Source organism: Odocoileus virginianus, chromosome 2 (genome assembly GCF_023699985.2).
Source record: "Odocoileus virginianus isolate 20LAN1187 ecotype Illinois chromosome 2, Ovbor_1.2, whole genome shotgun sequence".
Lineage (NCBI taxonomy): Eukaryota > Metazoa > Chordata > Mammalia > Artiodactyla > Cervidae > Odocoileus > Odocoileus virginianus.
In genome coordinates this window covers 98,838,403-98,854,031 of record NC_069675.1, presented here as the reverse complement: position 1 = coordinate 98,854,031, position 15,629 = coordinate 98,838,403, and the positions used below count along the sequence as shown (strand labels likewise).

The 15,629-nt window shown below is 58.7% G+C and overlaps 1 protein-coding gene across 1 annotated transcript in view; it reads left to right on the top strand.

The window, feature by feature from the left end:
• The first annotated feature begins 385 nt into the window (after positions 1-385).
• The window catches only part of CCDC187 (coiled-coil domain containing 187), a 46,451-nt gene continuing 31,207 nt past the window's right edge, over positions 386-15,629 (top strand). The window contains 7 exon segments of the mRNA XM_070472858.1: positions 386-867; positions 1,439-1,969; positions 2,729-2,821; positions 5,948-6,043; positions 10,741-10,974; positions 11,424-12,586; positions 12,784-12,878. Of these exon segments, the coding sequence (XP_070328959.1) occupies positions 705-867; positions 1,439-1,969; positions 2,729-2,821; positions 5,948-6,043; positions 10,741-10,974; positions 11,424-12,586; positions 12,784-12,878 (2,375 nt within the window). The 5' untranslated portion in view covers positions 386-704.

The following is a 15,629-nucleotide window of genomic DNA, read 5'->3' as shown; positions in this document are numbered from 1 at the left end:
AGTTCCCAGAAGCCAAAGCATCAGGGCCGGGGCTCTTAGCCCCTTGCCCAGCTGCTGGCGACGTGCCCCGGGCTGGCTCCTCTCCTGTGCCTGGACCCTTAGGCTGACCGCAACCCGGAGCTGACCCTTCAGCCCAACACCTGCGTGCAGCAGAGCCCACGCCTGCCCCTGCCCGCCCCTGGCCCCAGCCCCTCACGTCATCCCTGCTCTGGCCCAGGCCGAGCCTGACCCCAGCCCAGGCCAGCTCACCACGTACTGTAGCCGCTGGCCCTGGCACCCTAGGAGGACTGGGGTGGGCGTGCTGCCTGAGGTCCCAGCAGGAGATGCAGGCCCGGCTCTCTGTTGCTGCGTGACACGGGGTTATTATGCTGTCATGAGGTTGCCTGGAATTCTCACCCTCCACTGAGGGTCAGTGCATTGGGAACCCCCTCAGCCCCAGGCTTTCGCCAGTCCAGGGCCTGGGAGCCCACTGTGCCCACCCTGTTTCCATGACCGTGCTGAGAGTTTCCAACATGGGCCAGGGGCCCGGGACAGGCCAGCACCAGGAGCCAGGCAGCGGCCAGCTCACCTTAAGCTGGGGAGGATGCTGGGCGGCCGAGCATGGGGCTGTGGACCCGGGGCTGCCCCGTGAAAGCACCATCTGGCCCCAGGGCAGGCGGTGACGGAGGCTCAGCAGCTCCGCCTTCGCTCCCGGCCCTGCTGCCATGTCCGCCTCAGTCATGGTGATGCTTCCCGCCTGCCAGGGGGACATGATCCAGCCCCACCCTAAAGAGAGCCAGAGGCAGTGCCCCGTCTCCCTCGGGGCCCCGGGGGGACCGGCGTTCCGGAGGGCCAGCACCAAGTCCGGCCGTGTTTGTGCCGACTTAGGTGCGCGTGCCAGCTCGTGGATGTTGTGGTGCCGTCAGGGAGGTGGCCACGCCTTCCCCGGAGGGCAGCCGAGGTGGTGTGGGGAGCGAGGTCATGGGCCAGGGTGCTTCTGTGTGCCTTCTCCCTGAGTCTGTAAATTGGGCTAATGGTGGTGCCCACCTGAAAGGAGTGTGGTTGTGATCCAAGAGGGAGTGTCACTGCCCTGCCACCCGCAGAGGGGGCTGCGTTTTACTGTCCCCTCATCCCTCTCTCCAGAGATTGAGCCCCTAGTGTCTGCCTGCAATGCGGGAGAGCTGGGTCCGATTCCAGGGTTGGGAAGAGCTCCTGGAGAAGGCAGTGGCACCCCACTCCAGTACTCTTGCCTGGAAAAATCCCATGGATGGAGGAGCCTGGTGGGCTACAGTCCATGGGGTCGCAGACAGTTGGACATGACTGAGTGACTTCACATTCACCTTTCATCCCTTTCTCGGTCTGAGACAGGAAAACACCGAGTGGGAGGGTGCTGGGGGTGTGTGCGGGGGGTGCATGTGAGACATTTTGCTCAGCACCACCGTGTCTCTGCACCTGACAGGTTGTGTCTGCCTCTCTCCCCCAAGGGAAGGCAGGCTCTGTCCACTGGTGGCCGAAGATGATGCCATGGCGGCCGTGAGGTGGCCCGAGTGCCCCCGGGAGGCAGGCGCCCTGCGGGGATCTCCCCCCACAGCCTGGTCTGACTACACTGAGGAGCCTGGCCAACGGAGGCAGGCCTGCAGCGTCCCCATGTGGTTGACCGACGAGGAGGCCAAGGATGGGGACAGCTCCGTGTCATCGGGCCGCCTCTCCGGCTCCTCGGGGGGCCACGACTCGTGCACCCCGCCCCACAGGACTTGGACCGAGAGGGCCCCCCAGGTGCCGAGGCCCCTGCGGCAGCCGAGAGAGAGCAACCCCCGACTGGAGCAGCTGAGGGACAAGATCCGGGCCCAGGCCCAGCGGCAGGCGAGCTGTGCTTCGCTGGGCACCTCGACACCCTCCAGCGCCTCACACCTCAACAAGGCCCCCACGCCAGCGCCCCGGAGGAAGGCCCGAAAGCCACCAAACCCCGCTCCAGCCCCAGCCTACCCAGGTCAGTGGGGCAGCTCTCCCCGGAGAGGGACAGGCAGGGAGAAGGGAGAGAGCGAGGAGGTTGGGCTGCTGCAAGCCAGGCCGTGCGGGGCACTGGGCGGCCCCGCCTGGACTGGTGACCCCTGGGAGGCTGGGGCAGTGTGCCCCGCAGCCCTAGAGGGTCTCGGAGCCTGGGAAGCTGAGTGGAGACAGAGCCCTCCCGGGGCTGCATTCGAGCTGGGTTTAAGCACGAAGCGTTGACTCATCCAGGAGATGGAGACCGCCTGGTGGAAACAAGAGGAGGGTGGGTGCAAGGGCAGGTACAGGGAGGCTGGAGCGTGTGCGAGGCGCGTGGATGGGAAGAAGGCCTCCAGGAGCCCTCCGAGGGGAGACTGCACCCTCAAACCAGGGGGACCTTTCCTTGGACATTGCTTCACGGGCTCACAGTCCTCACGATGCCCCTTCTCGTGGCTCAAGCATCCTGTCTGTACTGGGCTCCGTTGCTCAGTCGTGTCCGACTCTGCAGCCCCACAGACTGCAGCCCGCCAGGCTCCTCTGTCCATGGGGATTCTCCAGGCAAGAGTACTGGAGTGATTTGCCATGCCCTCCTCCAGAGGATCTTTCCAACCCAGGGACGGAACCCAGTCTCTCGCATCGCAGGCGGATTCTTGACCAGCTGAGCCACCAGGGAAGCCAAGGCCTGGGACAGGGACTGTATGGTCCACGGGGTCGCAAAGAGTCGGACACAGATGAGCGACTCTCACTTTTCCTTTCACTTCAGGCATCCTGAGTGGGACTGAAAGTGGAGTCGAAGAGAAGGCGACCCCCGGCCAGGGGCGTGAGACCTCCCGGGTCTCCCAGCACCAGGCCTCAGGTGAGTGGCCCTGTGGGCAGCCATCTCAGTGCCCCCGCCCCCCTGGACCCTCAGCCCAGGTGTGAGCAGCATATGGTTCTGGAGCCGGCAGTCTCCAGGCAGCCTCTCTCTCACTCTGTGGGATTGGCTCTGTTACCTCACCACTCACCGAGGACGATACTGAGGGTCAGAGAGGACCCCAGCTGTGAAGGGGCCAAGCAGGGATTTGCTCTCAGCCTGCCATTCTCTGGAGCCCGCTTTCCAGTCACCAGGGGAGGAACCCAGACGGGTTCTGCAGGGCAGGCTGGAGCTCAAAGCACAGGGGCCTGGGCAGGCAGGGACAGCCGTCGCTGAGCTTCTCTGCACTGCATGCTCACAGGCTGGCCACAGTCTGGGCTTGAGGCTGTTCAGCTCTCATCAGTTCCTGGGCTTGCTGGTCCATTCTACAGTCAGGAGGCATTGCTGACCTGACCCACAGATGACCTTGCCCAGCCTGGGAGAAGCTGAAGTGTCGACAGTGGGTTGGCAGACCTCCAGACGGGGGAGAAAGGGTCCCGGGGCCCGGGGAACCAGTAGACTCTGGCTCACTCAGCAGGAAGGAGGGGTGAGTCTGAGTTGGGGGAGGGCAGACTGGAGCTGCTCCCAGGGCTAAGGAACCTTGGCATCGCCACCTGTAGGACAGTTGGAAGGTTCTGGGCAGGGAGACCTCGGCAGGTCTGGGCATTGACTGCTTGGTCAGTTTGTGGGGTGGGCGCCGGGTGCAGGGGCCGTCGCTATGGTCCAGCAAGATTCTGGAGACCCCAGAAAAGGGCAGGGAGAGGCCTCCAGAGCTGAGGTCAGGCTGCCCTGGAGGCCCGAGGCTTTGGGGGTCTCTGGCCAGGGTTTTCAAGAGTCAGGCCCTCAGGGGTCCGTCACCTATCCTAGTGGCGCTGTGATGAGTAGGGTGGGATGAGGGTTGGTCGACACTTGAGTCTACATCCCCTGGCTGGCAGCCACAGACTGGCTTCCGGTCTGCCCAGCCAGAGGTGCGAGCGCAGTGCAGCCCCAGGCAGAGTGAGGGGCGCCGGCCGCGTGAAGCCAGGAGGCAGGTCCTCTCTCTGACCCAGCTCTGGCCTGATCGTGGGCCCTGGCAGCTCCCCAGAAGCGGCGGTGGCTCTCGTGCACTCCCTGGCCTCTCCCCTTGGGGACAGAGGACCTCGATGGCCTGGGCTCGTCCAGCAGGTCATTGTCCCCGTCCCCCAACACGGAGGCCACTGGGGCCTATCGGCTGAAATCATGACCCGGCCACTGGTGTCTCAGGGAGCTCAGTGCCCCGTGGCGTCGGTCACCAGCTCCTCCTCGTTTTAGAATCCTCTGGAAGCAGGGCATGGGTCAGGGCCTGGGTCTTTTTTTTTTTTTTTTAGTTGTGGCAAAATACACATAAAGTTTAGAGATGCAGGTTTGATCACTGGATTGGGACGATCCCTCTGGAAGTAGGAAATGGCAACCCACTCCAGTACTCTTGCCTGGGAAATGCCATGGACAGAGGAGCCTGGCGGGCTACAGTCCATGGAGTCTTAGAGTCGGACACGACTGTACACTCGCACATACACACCACACACACAGAGTTTACCATTTTTACTGTGTTTATGTACAAAGTTACTTTGTTTCCAGGGGGTTGACCCCTCTAGGGACTTCATATGAGTGAAATCCTACAGGGTTTGTCCTTTTTGTGTGAAGCTGGGGCTTGAGGCCGCTCCTGCCGGGGTGGGAGTGGGGTGGGTGGTGGAGTGCCAAGGCCGGAACCCTGCTGCTCTGCATAGGCCTGGGAGTCCCTGGGGCCTGACTCTTCTCTTTGCATGCTCCCCTGGTCTCCTGGGGACACGCTGGGCGGGGCCCAGCTCTCCCAGCTCACCAGCTGGGTGGGCGTTTGGTGTTTCCCAGATGCAGCCCCCACCCAGCAGGCGACAGAGACGAATGAGGTCAAACAGAGGGGGGCCAGGCCAAACACTGGCCTTTGGGCAGTCGGCCCCTGTGCCTGCTGCAGGTCCCCGCCCATCCATTTGGGGCAGCCCCGCCGTGTCAAGGCCCCTCTGGGTCTGGTGCACACTGCTTTCCCTGAACATTCAGGAAACTAAGATCATGGCTTCCAATCCCATCACTTCATGGCAAATAGAAGGGGGAAAAGTGGAAGCAGTGACAGACTTTATTTTCTTGGGCTCAAAAATCATTGCAGATGGTGATTGCAGTCATGAAATTAAAAGACACTTGCTCCTTGGAAGGTTTGTCTGTGACAAACCTAGACAATATATTAAAAAGCAGAGACATCACTTTGCCAACGAAGGTCCACATAGTCAAAGCTACGGTTTTTCCAGTGGTCATGCACGGATGTGAGAGTTGGCCCTTAAAGAAGGCTGAGCACTGAAGAATTGATGCTTTTGAATTGTGTTGCTGGAAAAGACTCTCGAGAGTCTCTTGGACTGTGAGGAGATCAAACCAATCAATCCTAAAGGGACTCAACCTTGAAGATTCCCTGGAAGGACTGATGCTGAAGCTGAAGCTCCAATATTTCGGAGCTTTCTCTAGTAGCAGTGAGCAGGGGCTACTCTTGGCCCAACACTCTGGCCACCTGATGCAAGAGCCGACTCAGTGGAAAAGACCCTGATGCTGAGGGCAGGAGGAGAAGGGGGCAACAGAGGTTGAGATGATTAGATAGCATCACAGACTCAATGGACATGAATTTGAGCACACTCCGGGGGAGAGTGGAGGACAGAGGAGCCTGGCGTGCTGCAGTCCATGGGGTCACAAAGAGTCGGACATGACTGAGCAGCTGAACAACAAGAACCTCTCCCTGATGAGCCGATGTCCCATCTGGCTAGCTGCCTGCCACAGCTTTGCTTGTGGGCCCATCCAGTCATTTATTCATTCAACAAACACAAGTGCTGTGGGCCAGCTCGATCCGGGTGCTGTGCTCAGGGGCTCTGGGGACTGGTGCATGGGCAAGGCTATGAGGGAGGGCGAGGCGAGCCCAGCCTTGCAAGGGATTTCCCCGGAGGGACAGGGGGGTGGCTTGCGGGGACAGTCAGGGGCTGGAGAGCAGGCTGACCCGTGTGCTGCGTTGCTACTCAACCTTCTCTCCCTTGCTTCCCTCTTCTCCTCTCGCTGAAGTTGCACAGGATAAAACCAAAAGGATGAAAAGTAGTTCTTGCAAAACAGAGAAGGCCCCCAAGCCGCCTGCCCCTAGGAGAGCTGCCAAAGACACAGGTAGGGTTGGCCCAGGCGGGGCCCAGCAGGGCTTGGGGACAGGACGTTTATGGTTCAGGCTCAGGAGGCGGGCACGTGGCTTATTTCTGAAGCCCGGACAGCGTGTGCTGCACCGTCTGCGCCTTGGAAAGGCGGGCGTGAAGCGGGGGGCTCGCGAGGTCCTAGTTGATGGACGTGCTTGCTTTCTCGTGACTCGGTGTCACTGGATAAGCCGTGGCCGTTTGGCTGCCATCAGCGGCAGGAAGCGTGACTGAGGGATGAGCCTCCCTGTCGCCTGGTTTGGAATGTGGACGCCAGGCAGCGAGCCCAGGAGGCCGGCTTCCCCTGGGGCGCCTGTTGGGAGGAAAGGCCTGGCGGTGCCTACTTCCCACGACCCCTCGGGGAGGACGCATCCACTTCCTGAGAGTTCTGTGCAGGGGTCTTGGTGGTGCTGGGCCGCTGGTTCGCAGAGAAATTCCTAACTCGGGGGTCTCTCCCCTGAGGGTGGGTCACATGGTTGTGTCCAGTGAAGACCCAGCCGCCCAGCCTGGCTGGTTCATGCAGCTTGTGGGGTGAATGAGCTGGATGTGGGTTGTGGGGAGCAGAGCGGGCAGCCTTCCTCTGGGCCTCCCTTCAGAACAGCCTGGGCGGGATGGGGTGACACGCTCAGGGCTGGGTTCCCTCTGCCCGTGTGTGCCAAGCACGCAGGCAGCAGCGGCTCACATAACTCCTCACAGCTCTCCTCGGAGGCAGACGGGCTCGCTCTCATTTTGTAGATGAGGAAACTGAGGCTCAGAGAGGTTCACCAACCTGCCCAGGGTCACACAGGCCAGCCAGGGTTGGCTCCAGCCCTGTGCTCCCCGCCCAAAAGAGCCCAGCTGTGCACACTTGGACCCGCGCCTGGAGGCCTTCTCGAGGCCCACCCTCAGGGCCTGGACTCTGGGACCACTGCACCACAGACTTTGGGGACACCAATGAGAGCCCCCCCAGGTGGGGAGAGCCCTGGGGGGCCGAGGTCGGCTCTGTGGGGACCCCTGGTCTTGCTGGGAGTAAGCAACACTGATGTTGGAGCTGTTTTTCAGCATCTCTGTGCCTCAGTTTCCCCCGGGCACGATATTGCAGTCCTGGACGGGAATGCCAGTGTGAGGTCTGCCCATGTCTTCAGATACCTGCCTCCTCTGCCCTTGGGCAAACCCACCATTCCAGCGGGCTGAGTGACTGTCCTCCTCCTCTGTGCCTCAATGGAGGTGGGCCCAGAGCAATGTGGGGGCACGTTGGCAAAACCTCCACTGGAGAGTGAGGGATGCCAGGAGATAGAGAGAAAGTTCCAGAAGGCCCCTGAAAAAGCACAAAATATAACAATTTTCTGCATCATGTTTCCCCCTGCTTCTGGACCTTGGGGTTTGTTTTATTTTAATGGCTCCTTTGAAAAATGACCTGCCTTGTGCCTGACACTGGGTCAGAAGGGCGTGCCACGGGCTGCATTCATCACCGTAACCGCCGTGTCACCCTGATGCAGCTGACCATTAGTTTCTGTCAGTGATGAAGTCACAGCTGGGCTAAGAAGAGATGAGTTTGGGTTCAGAGGTCAGAGCCACAGGACTTGGGAATTGGATGAATTAGAAATTTGCTGTAGTTAACAAAAAATTAAATCACAATAGTTATAAAATATTCATCCATCCGGGCTGAGGGAAAATGAAGCCCGATATTTAATTTTAGATTATAGCACCTCACTTTGCATTTTTTATCATAGATTAGGTTGGCCCTGGAACTTTGACAGGCACTTGGGGACTTCATCCATTTCCACAGATTAAAAATCCTCTCGTAAAAAAATTAATTGCCATTAAACTGCTCTGCAGAAGGAAAAACGTGCCCACCAGGGCCCATTTATTGACCTGGACCCCTCTGGCTGGCTAATGGGGAAGCTAGTGATGTCGGGGGCTGTGGGTGGGGGTGCTCAGAGGGGCCTGCGGGCCCCTCCTCACCCAGTGTGGCCCCTGCTCAGTGCCCCATCCAGAGAGTGTGGCCTTTTTTTGTGCAGTGCAGCAGCTCTGGGATCCAGGATGCAGGACCCTTCCTGGGGAGCCCACCCCCCAGGTCCCCCTCATAGGTCAAACGTGGCAGGCAGGTGGGCAGTCCCAGACTCAGCCCTGGTCAGCAGAAGCCTGACCTTTCTGGGAAACTCCTGCAGTGGGGGTGACTGCTTCACTTTTTCATCCTTGTGGAGAGATGCGTACAGATGGGGAAATTGAGGCACAGGGAAGTGGTCACTTGCTCAAGGCCTGTGGCTGGAGAATGGAGGAGCGGGGATTTAAACCCATGTCTTGTGACTCAGCTGGTAAAGAATCTGCCTTCAATGCAGGAGATCTGGGTTCAATCCCTGGGTCAGGAAGATCCCCTGGAGAAGAGATAGGCTACCCACTCCAGTATTCTTGCCTGGAGAAGTCCATGCAAGTCCATGGGTTCACAAAGAGTTGGACATGACTGAGTGACTTTCACTTCTTCACTGGTTGGACGGGGGCTTCCCAGGTGGTGATGTTGGTGAAGAACCCACCTGCCAATGCAGGTGGTCCCAATCCCTGGTTGGGAAGATCCCCTGGAGAAGGGAATGACTTCCCACTCCAGGATTCTGGCCTGGAGAATCCCATGGACAGAGGAGCCTAGCGGGCTACAGTCCATGGAGTCGCTGAGAATCGGACAGGACTGAGACTAAGACTTTCACTTTTCCGGGACTCTGGACACTGCGCTCTCCTCCTCCGCTACCCCAGGAGCCTGGGGCGGAGGGCGTGGTCGCAGAGGGGGCGTGTCCTGGAGCCCTCTTCCAGGGGCGAGGCTTTCAGAGGGCGTGGTCACGGCCTCTCTCCTTCCTGGGGCTTGGCCTCTGGAAGGCGTGGCCTCTGGGGGCGTGGCTTTGCGTCGCCCTTCCCTTTCATGGAGCTCCATCCTCGGGCCAGTGCCCCAAGTCTCACTCTGGGCTGGGGAGGGCGCCGAGTCTAGGGAACAGGGTGTGCTAGGTGGGTGATCCCTGCTGTGAGGCGCCGTCTTTGGGCAGAAATGCCCCCAGGACAAGTCTTGGTCTGGGTAGTCTTGTTTTCCTGGGGCGCTGCCTGGGCTGGCTCCCTGCCGCGCGCGCGCGCGCGCGCGCGCGTGTGTGTGTGTGTGCGCGCGCGCGCGCGCTCAAGGTCGGCCACTGCTTCCTGCCTCTGCCTCTGCCAGGGCCCTTGCGGTTGGGTTTGTAATGATGGTGGGGCTGCTTTTGGTGCATTTTGTGAGGGCGATTTGGGGTTATGAAGTAAAACCTTGATAAATGATGTTTATGACGGATAGCATTTATTAAAGAAAGTGTTTATGTTTGGGATGTGGTGGCTGTTTGTTTCCACACACTGTCCGGACCCCTCATCCTGCCACCCTGGGTGGCTTTGCTGCCGCCAAAATCTTAGCTTTCTCTGCCCAACAAAGCCAAATAAAAACAGACGGAGCCAGTTTGTTTGGAGGACATGGAAGGGTGGCTTTAATCCTCAGTGGGAGGAGGCGGAGAACACAGTTGGTCCGTGCTTCGAGAACTGTGCCCCACTTCCATGAGGAATCTGGGGATCGTATAGAGGAGGGCTCACAGTCAGGTGTTGGTGCTAAAGAACAGAGACGTGAGGAGCCTGTATTCTTCTTCTTGTCCCTCTTGCATTGTTTCAAACACAGTCACAGGCTGGCATCAGGTAGTCCAGGAGCTGGGTCCTTTGTTTTTTGTGTGTTGTACTGTGACCTCCTTCCTGTAATGCAAAAAGAGACCTCCAAGAGGTGGTCTGCAAAAGCGTGCTGAAAGGTGAGCACCACAAACAGGAGGTGATCAGCACAGAGTTAAAGGATAGCAGGGCTTCCCTGGGCTCAGACAGTAAAGAATCTGCCTGCCGCCCAAGGGACCTGGGTTCTATCCCTGGGTCAGGAAGACCCCCTGGAGAAGGGGATGGAAACTCCCTCCAGTATTTTTGCCTGGGGAATCCCGTGGACAGAGGAGCCTGGTGGGCTATAGTGCATGGGGTCACAGAGTCGGACACGACTGAGTGATGGACACTAAAGGATAGTAGGTTCAGAACGAGCTCCTGCAGAGTTAGAGGGCAGAAAAGCAAACTTAGTTACAGACTACAGACTAGGAACAGTTAAGAACTAGGAGTGATCATGCCTGCTCACTATTCTCTTTATCTTCTTTGTTCTCAGGAAAGAAAAGAGAAATTCAGCCTTCTATTTCCCCTTTTCTCTGCAACAGCTTCCTTGATTCCTACCCTTATCCCCGCTCTCACCAGTTTAAAAACGAATTAGTTTCCTCTGGTTCAGGGCAAGTGATTATCGACAGTGTCACCCCCCGCCCCCGAGCTCTGTGTGTGCTAGTGATTGTCTTTGCTACTGACCAGCCTTTACAGAGCGTGTGCAGTGCTTCAGGGCCTGCATTGAATGTTTTACAGAGAAATCCATAGGGAGTACGTTTTAATACCCCTGAGGGCCAGAGAAATCAGGTCACATGTCCAGGGCATCCTGAGACTCAACTTTGCCAGCTGGGGTATGGCCCAGCACCTGAGTGGCTTGGACCCAAGGGTTTTCACCCTGTCCCCTCCGGGAGCGTGTGACCTGGTGTCCTGGCTCTGTGAGGAGCTGCCAGCCTTCCCCTCTGGGCCAGCACGCCGAGGGCCCCGGGCACCTGGCTGTATATGTGTTTTCTCTTTAAGATTCTGAGTTGGTTGGTGTTCATGCCTGGAGGAAAGGACAAGCTCTGGTGAGGGTGCTGCTGGGGCCCCCACCTGCCCTCCCCAGGCTCCAGAGCAAGGCCCCCTCGAGAGACCAGGCCCCCGTCGCAGAGTTAGGTACCTTGTACCTCCGCCTCGACGCTGCTCTGCTGTGTGGCATCTTGGGGGGCAGGGTGGGCGCCGGGGGAGAGACGCCCAGGCAGCAACGGCATCAGGGTGCGGGCGCAGCACCTATTCCCACAGAGACCTGTCAGATGCCCTCCAAACCCACCAGCAGACAGGGGCTTTGGGGAGTCACTGCATTTAAAAAAAACAAAAAGAGGGTTTCTGTTGCTGAGAAGCAAATTTCTGCTCCTGGAAGACAGGGCACGGCCACCAGGCTGTCCTGACTTAGAGAATGCAGGCCTGCAGCCACAGTGGCTCCCAGGAGACGTCTGTTACCCCCCCCCCCCCCAACACACACACACATACACACACACACTCAGTTTTCGACATGTTCAGAGAGGATGGCTCTGTGCCAGATGCCTGGGCACGGCCATGAGTCACCCAGACGTGCATCTGCCCGCAGAGGGCTTCTGTGCGTGGATGACGAGTACAGAGCCAAGAGAGGGGTCTCTGGGGGGCTCTGCTCCTCCTGGCAACCCTGTGACTGCCTGTCTTTGCAGATCACAGCAAGAAGGTTGGAGCCCCCAAGAGCTCCCCTGTCCACCCCCAGATGCCAAGTCCAGCCTCCATCCGCAGTGACCCGCAGATGCCTGCAGCCAACGTGCCCACCCTGGCTTCCCGTGATCCACCCGTGAACGTCCAGGCTGCTATGGCAGTCCTTCGAGACCTCCGCCAGCAAATCCAGGCCCGGCTGGAGCTGGCCCGGTCCCGCCACCCGAGCCGAAGGCTGGAGCTGCACAGCCTGGCAGGGAGGAGGCAGCCAAGCTCCTGGAAACCCCCAGACATCCAGGGCTCCTTCTGGAAGAGCCCTGAAGCCCCGATGGACGGGCTGCCCACTTCCGAGAGGGCTGGGAGCCTCCCTACCACACGGCACTGGAGCCCCGTGGCAGAGTGGGAGTCCTATCCACACAGGAACTGGGCAGCTCCAGGATGGGACACCTCTTTCCAGAGATGCGTGAGCCCCACCGAAGGGCTGAACTCCTTCCCCCAGCGGCCCTGGAGCGCCTCGGCCAGGCAGGCCTCCTGCCCACCGAAGACCTGGGCGTTCCAAGGACGAGACCCCACCTTCCAGAGGCCTGGGAGCCCCCCCGAAAGGTGGGTCCCCATCCTGCAGCGGTCCTGGAGCGCCTCAGCCGGGCAGGCCTGGGGTCCGCAGAGGGCCTGGACCGCTTCTGAAGACCTGGCGACCTCCGCCCCGAGGCCATGGAGCCCTCTGGAAAGGCCGAGCCAACTCACTTGGCGGCCTTGGAGTGCCTCCTTCACGCAGGGGCCCAGCCCCCTGTATCAGGGCAGGGGTCCCCTGCGGACCTCTTCGGGGGCCAAGCTCACCTGGCCGAGGCCCAGCCAGGGTGCCCTTTGGAATGCGCCTGAGAAGGAGAATGAGGTGCGGCCACCTCGGTCTTGCCCCAAGCCTCGGGGGGCCCTGGGCCCCCTCCATGGCTCCGAGTCCCTGCGTGAGTTCATGCGCCAGAAGACTGTGGCCTGGCGACGGCAGGCCCTAGAGGAGAAGGCCTCGGCCATGCGCTCGCTGGAGCTCAGAAACCAGAGGCTGCAGGACGCCCACAGGAAGCAGAGGGAGGCCGTGCTGGGCAGAGCCGTCCCTGTGGTCTCCCAGACAACCCCCGGCATCGTGACCTTCGTCCCGCACGAGGCACAGTCCAGGGTATGCAGCAGCTCGGACACCCAGCTCCCCTGGCCTCCATGGGGCTTTACGGGTACCCCATTGCCTCCGTTTCTGCCCACCCTCCCCGGGAAGGACCAGCCTGTGATCCCGCGGAGGCCGGGGACAGCTCCGAGGCTGAGACAGGACCTGGGGTCTTGTGGCTGGGCTGGGGTTGATGGCATCCTTCTCTGCTTTAGGACCTGGAAGCGGCCACCGGGCCGAGGGTGCCGGTGCTGCAGTGGAGCAAGGTGACTTCCGGCATGGTGCTGGGGGACCAGGAGGCCCCAGGCAGGTGGGTGTGCAGGGGCCGGGGCTGGACTCCCAGGGGGGCTCTCCGGGGCAGGGGCTGGCTCACTCTGCCCAGAGCTGCACAGAGCCTGTGATCAGGGCTGCGTTGGTTTCCACTGAGGTGGGATTGCTGTCACGTAAAGTTAACCTTTACAAGGTGAACTATTCAGGGGCCTTTAGCACATTCACAATATTGTGAAACCAACCACCACCTCTGTCTAGTCCCAAACCATTTCATCACCCAAAAGGAAACCCAGTTCCCATTCGCAGTCACTGCCCCCCACTCGTCCCCTGAGCCCTGAGGCATCCCCAATCTGCTGTTCGTCCTTATGGATTCACCTGTTCTTTTTTTTCCCCATGTACTTTACGGGAGGTCCTTGTTGGTTATCCGTTTTAAACACAGCAGCATGTACATGTCCATCCCAAACTCCCTAACCATATTCCTCCGGGCAACCATACGTTCATTCTCCGAGTCTGTGTGTCTCTTTCCGTTTTGTAAGTAAGTTCCTTTGTGTCATTTCTTTCTGGATTCCACACATAAGGGATGTCATACACTATTTCCCCCTCTCTGTCTGACTGACTTCACTCAGTATGACATCTCTAGGTCCATACATGTTGCTGCAAGCGCCATTCTTCATTCTTTTTGCGGCCGAGTAATGTTCCATCATGTGTGCGTACCACATCTTCTTTATCCATTCCTCTGTCAATGCACACTTAGCTTGCTTCCGTGTCTTGGCGGTTGTAAATTGTGCTGCAGTGAACACTGGGTTGCAGGAATCGTTTTGGATCATGTTTTCTTTTCCCCAGATAAATGCCCGGGACTAGGATTGCAGGGTCATGTGGTAGCTCTGTTTTTCGTTTTTTGAGGAACCTCCATGCTGAACTCTGCAGGAGCTGTACCAAGTTACATTCCCACCCACAGTGGAGGAGGGTTCCCTTCTCTCCACACCCTCTTTCTTGTTGGTGGATTTTTTTGATGATGGCCATTCTGGCTGGATGGATTCACCTGTTCTGCTGTCTCATGTCAGTTGAGACAGCACAGGGCCTCTGTGCCTGACTTCTTCCTCTGAGTGTGTTTTCCAGGTTCATCTGTGTTGCAGCATATGTCAGGACTTCCTTCCTTTTTAGGGCTGAGTGATATTCCACTGGGGCATCTCCCACATTTTGCACACCCCTGGTCAGCTCATGGACTTGTGGGTTGTGTCCCCCTTTTGGCCACTCTGATCGAAACATCCGAGCACCTGTCTTCAGCTCTCCTGTGCACGCACCCAGGAGGAGAGTTGTCCGCTCATGTTGTACCTCTGTGTCTCACTCACGGAGGAGCTGCTGGGCTGTATTGGCGGTGACCACAGCGTTTTGCATTCCCACCAGCAGCGCAGAGGAGATCCAGTTTCTCCCTGTCCTCACCCCACGGTGCTCATCCCCATGGCGAGGGGCTGTGGGCAGTGCCCTGTGGGCTTCAGGCCAGGGCCAGCCACTTCCTGGCCACCTGCCTGATGACAAGGGGAGGGCAATGTGACAAGGAGCTCATAGCCGGGTTCCGGGAGCGTCATCTACGTGTGGCCATAGGGGAGAAGCGGACCCAGAGGGGCTGAGGATAGGGGTCCCCACAAGACACCGCCCCAGCAGAAGCTGCCTGCCCTGGGTGCACCTTTGGCAGCCAGTGCTCTGGGAGGGGGCTCTGGGCTGAACCCCTTGGAGCTCAGCACCCACCCTCTTTGCAGCAGCTCACCTCAGTGGATCGGATACCCTCCCCTGACCCCTGGCTCCTGGGAGTTTCTCTCTCTGGCTCCTTTTTCTTCATTCATCTTGAAAGTGCGCGGCCCTGGGCCACTTCCCAGATTCGGGTTCCACAGGGCAGCCCGGGGTCTGCATCTCTTTTTACCATCTCAGTGTTGGTGTCTGGTCACATCCAGACGAGGACACAGGTCCAAAGTGAACGTGCTCATGCTGAGCGCACATGTCACCTGCACCAGGGTTGAGAAACCCATCACACCCCAAGGGCAGCCCCCCATTGGGAAGGCTGTTGGGGTCCTGACTGTGCAGCTCCTTCTGCTGGACACCACACTGGGGGATGGTCATCTCCATCGGTGGGGCGGCTCTAGGTCCTTCATCTTGCTTCTCTGTGTCCTTTTTTTTTCACTTACAAACATTTCACTTAAAATGCACATGACATCCCCTTCGTGGATCACAGCCTTGTCATGGTGAAGAGGCTTGCAAAGCTCCGTGAAGCTATGAGTCATGCCATGCAGAGCCGCCCGAGATGGACAGGTCTCACTGAAGAGCTCTGACAAAACGTGGTTCGCAGGAGAAGGGAATGGCAAACCACCCCAGTGCCCTTGCCTCGAGAACACCATGGACAGTATGAAAAGGCAAAAAGATAGGACACCAGAAGACGAGCTCCCCTGGGTCAGAGGTGTTATCCAATGCGCTGCTGGGAAGGAGCAGAGGGCAGTTACTAACAGATCCACAAAGAATGAAGTGGCTGGGCCAAAGCGGAAAAGATGCTCAGCTGTGGATGTGTCTGGTTGGTGAAAGTAAAAAGTCTGATGCTGTAAAGAACAATATTGCCTAGGAACCCGGAATGTTAGGTCTATGAATCAAGGTAAATTGGACAAGATCAAGCAGGAGATGGCAAGAATGAATATAAAAATCTTAGGCGTCAGTGAACTAAAACGGACAGTAATGGGAGAATTTAACTCAGATGACCATTATATCTACTACTGTGGGCAAGAATCCCTTAGAAGAAATGGAG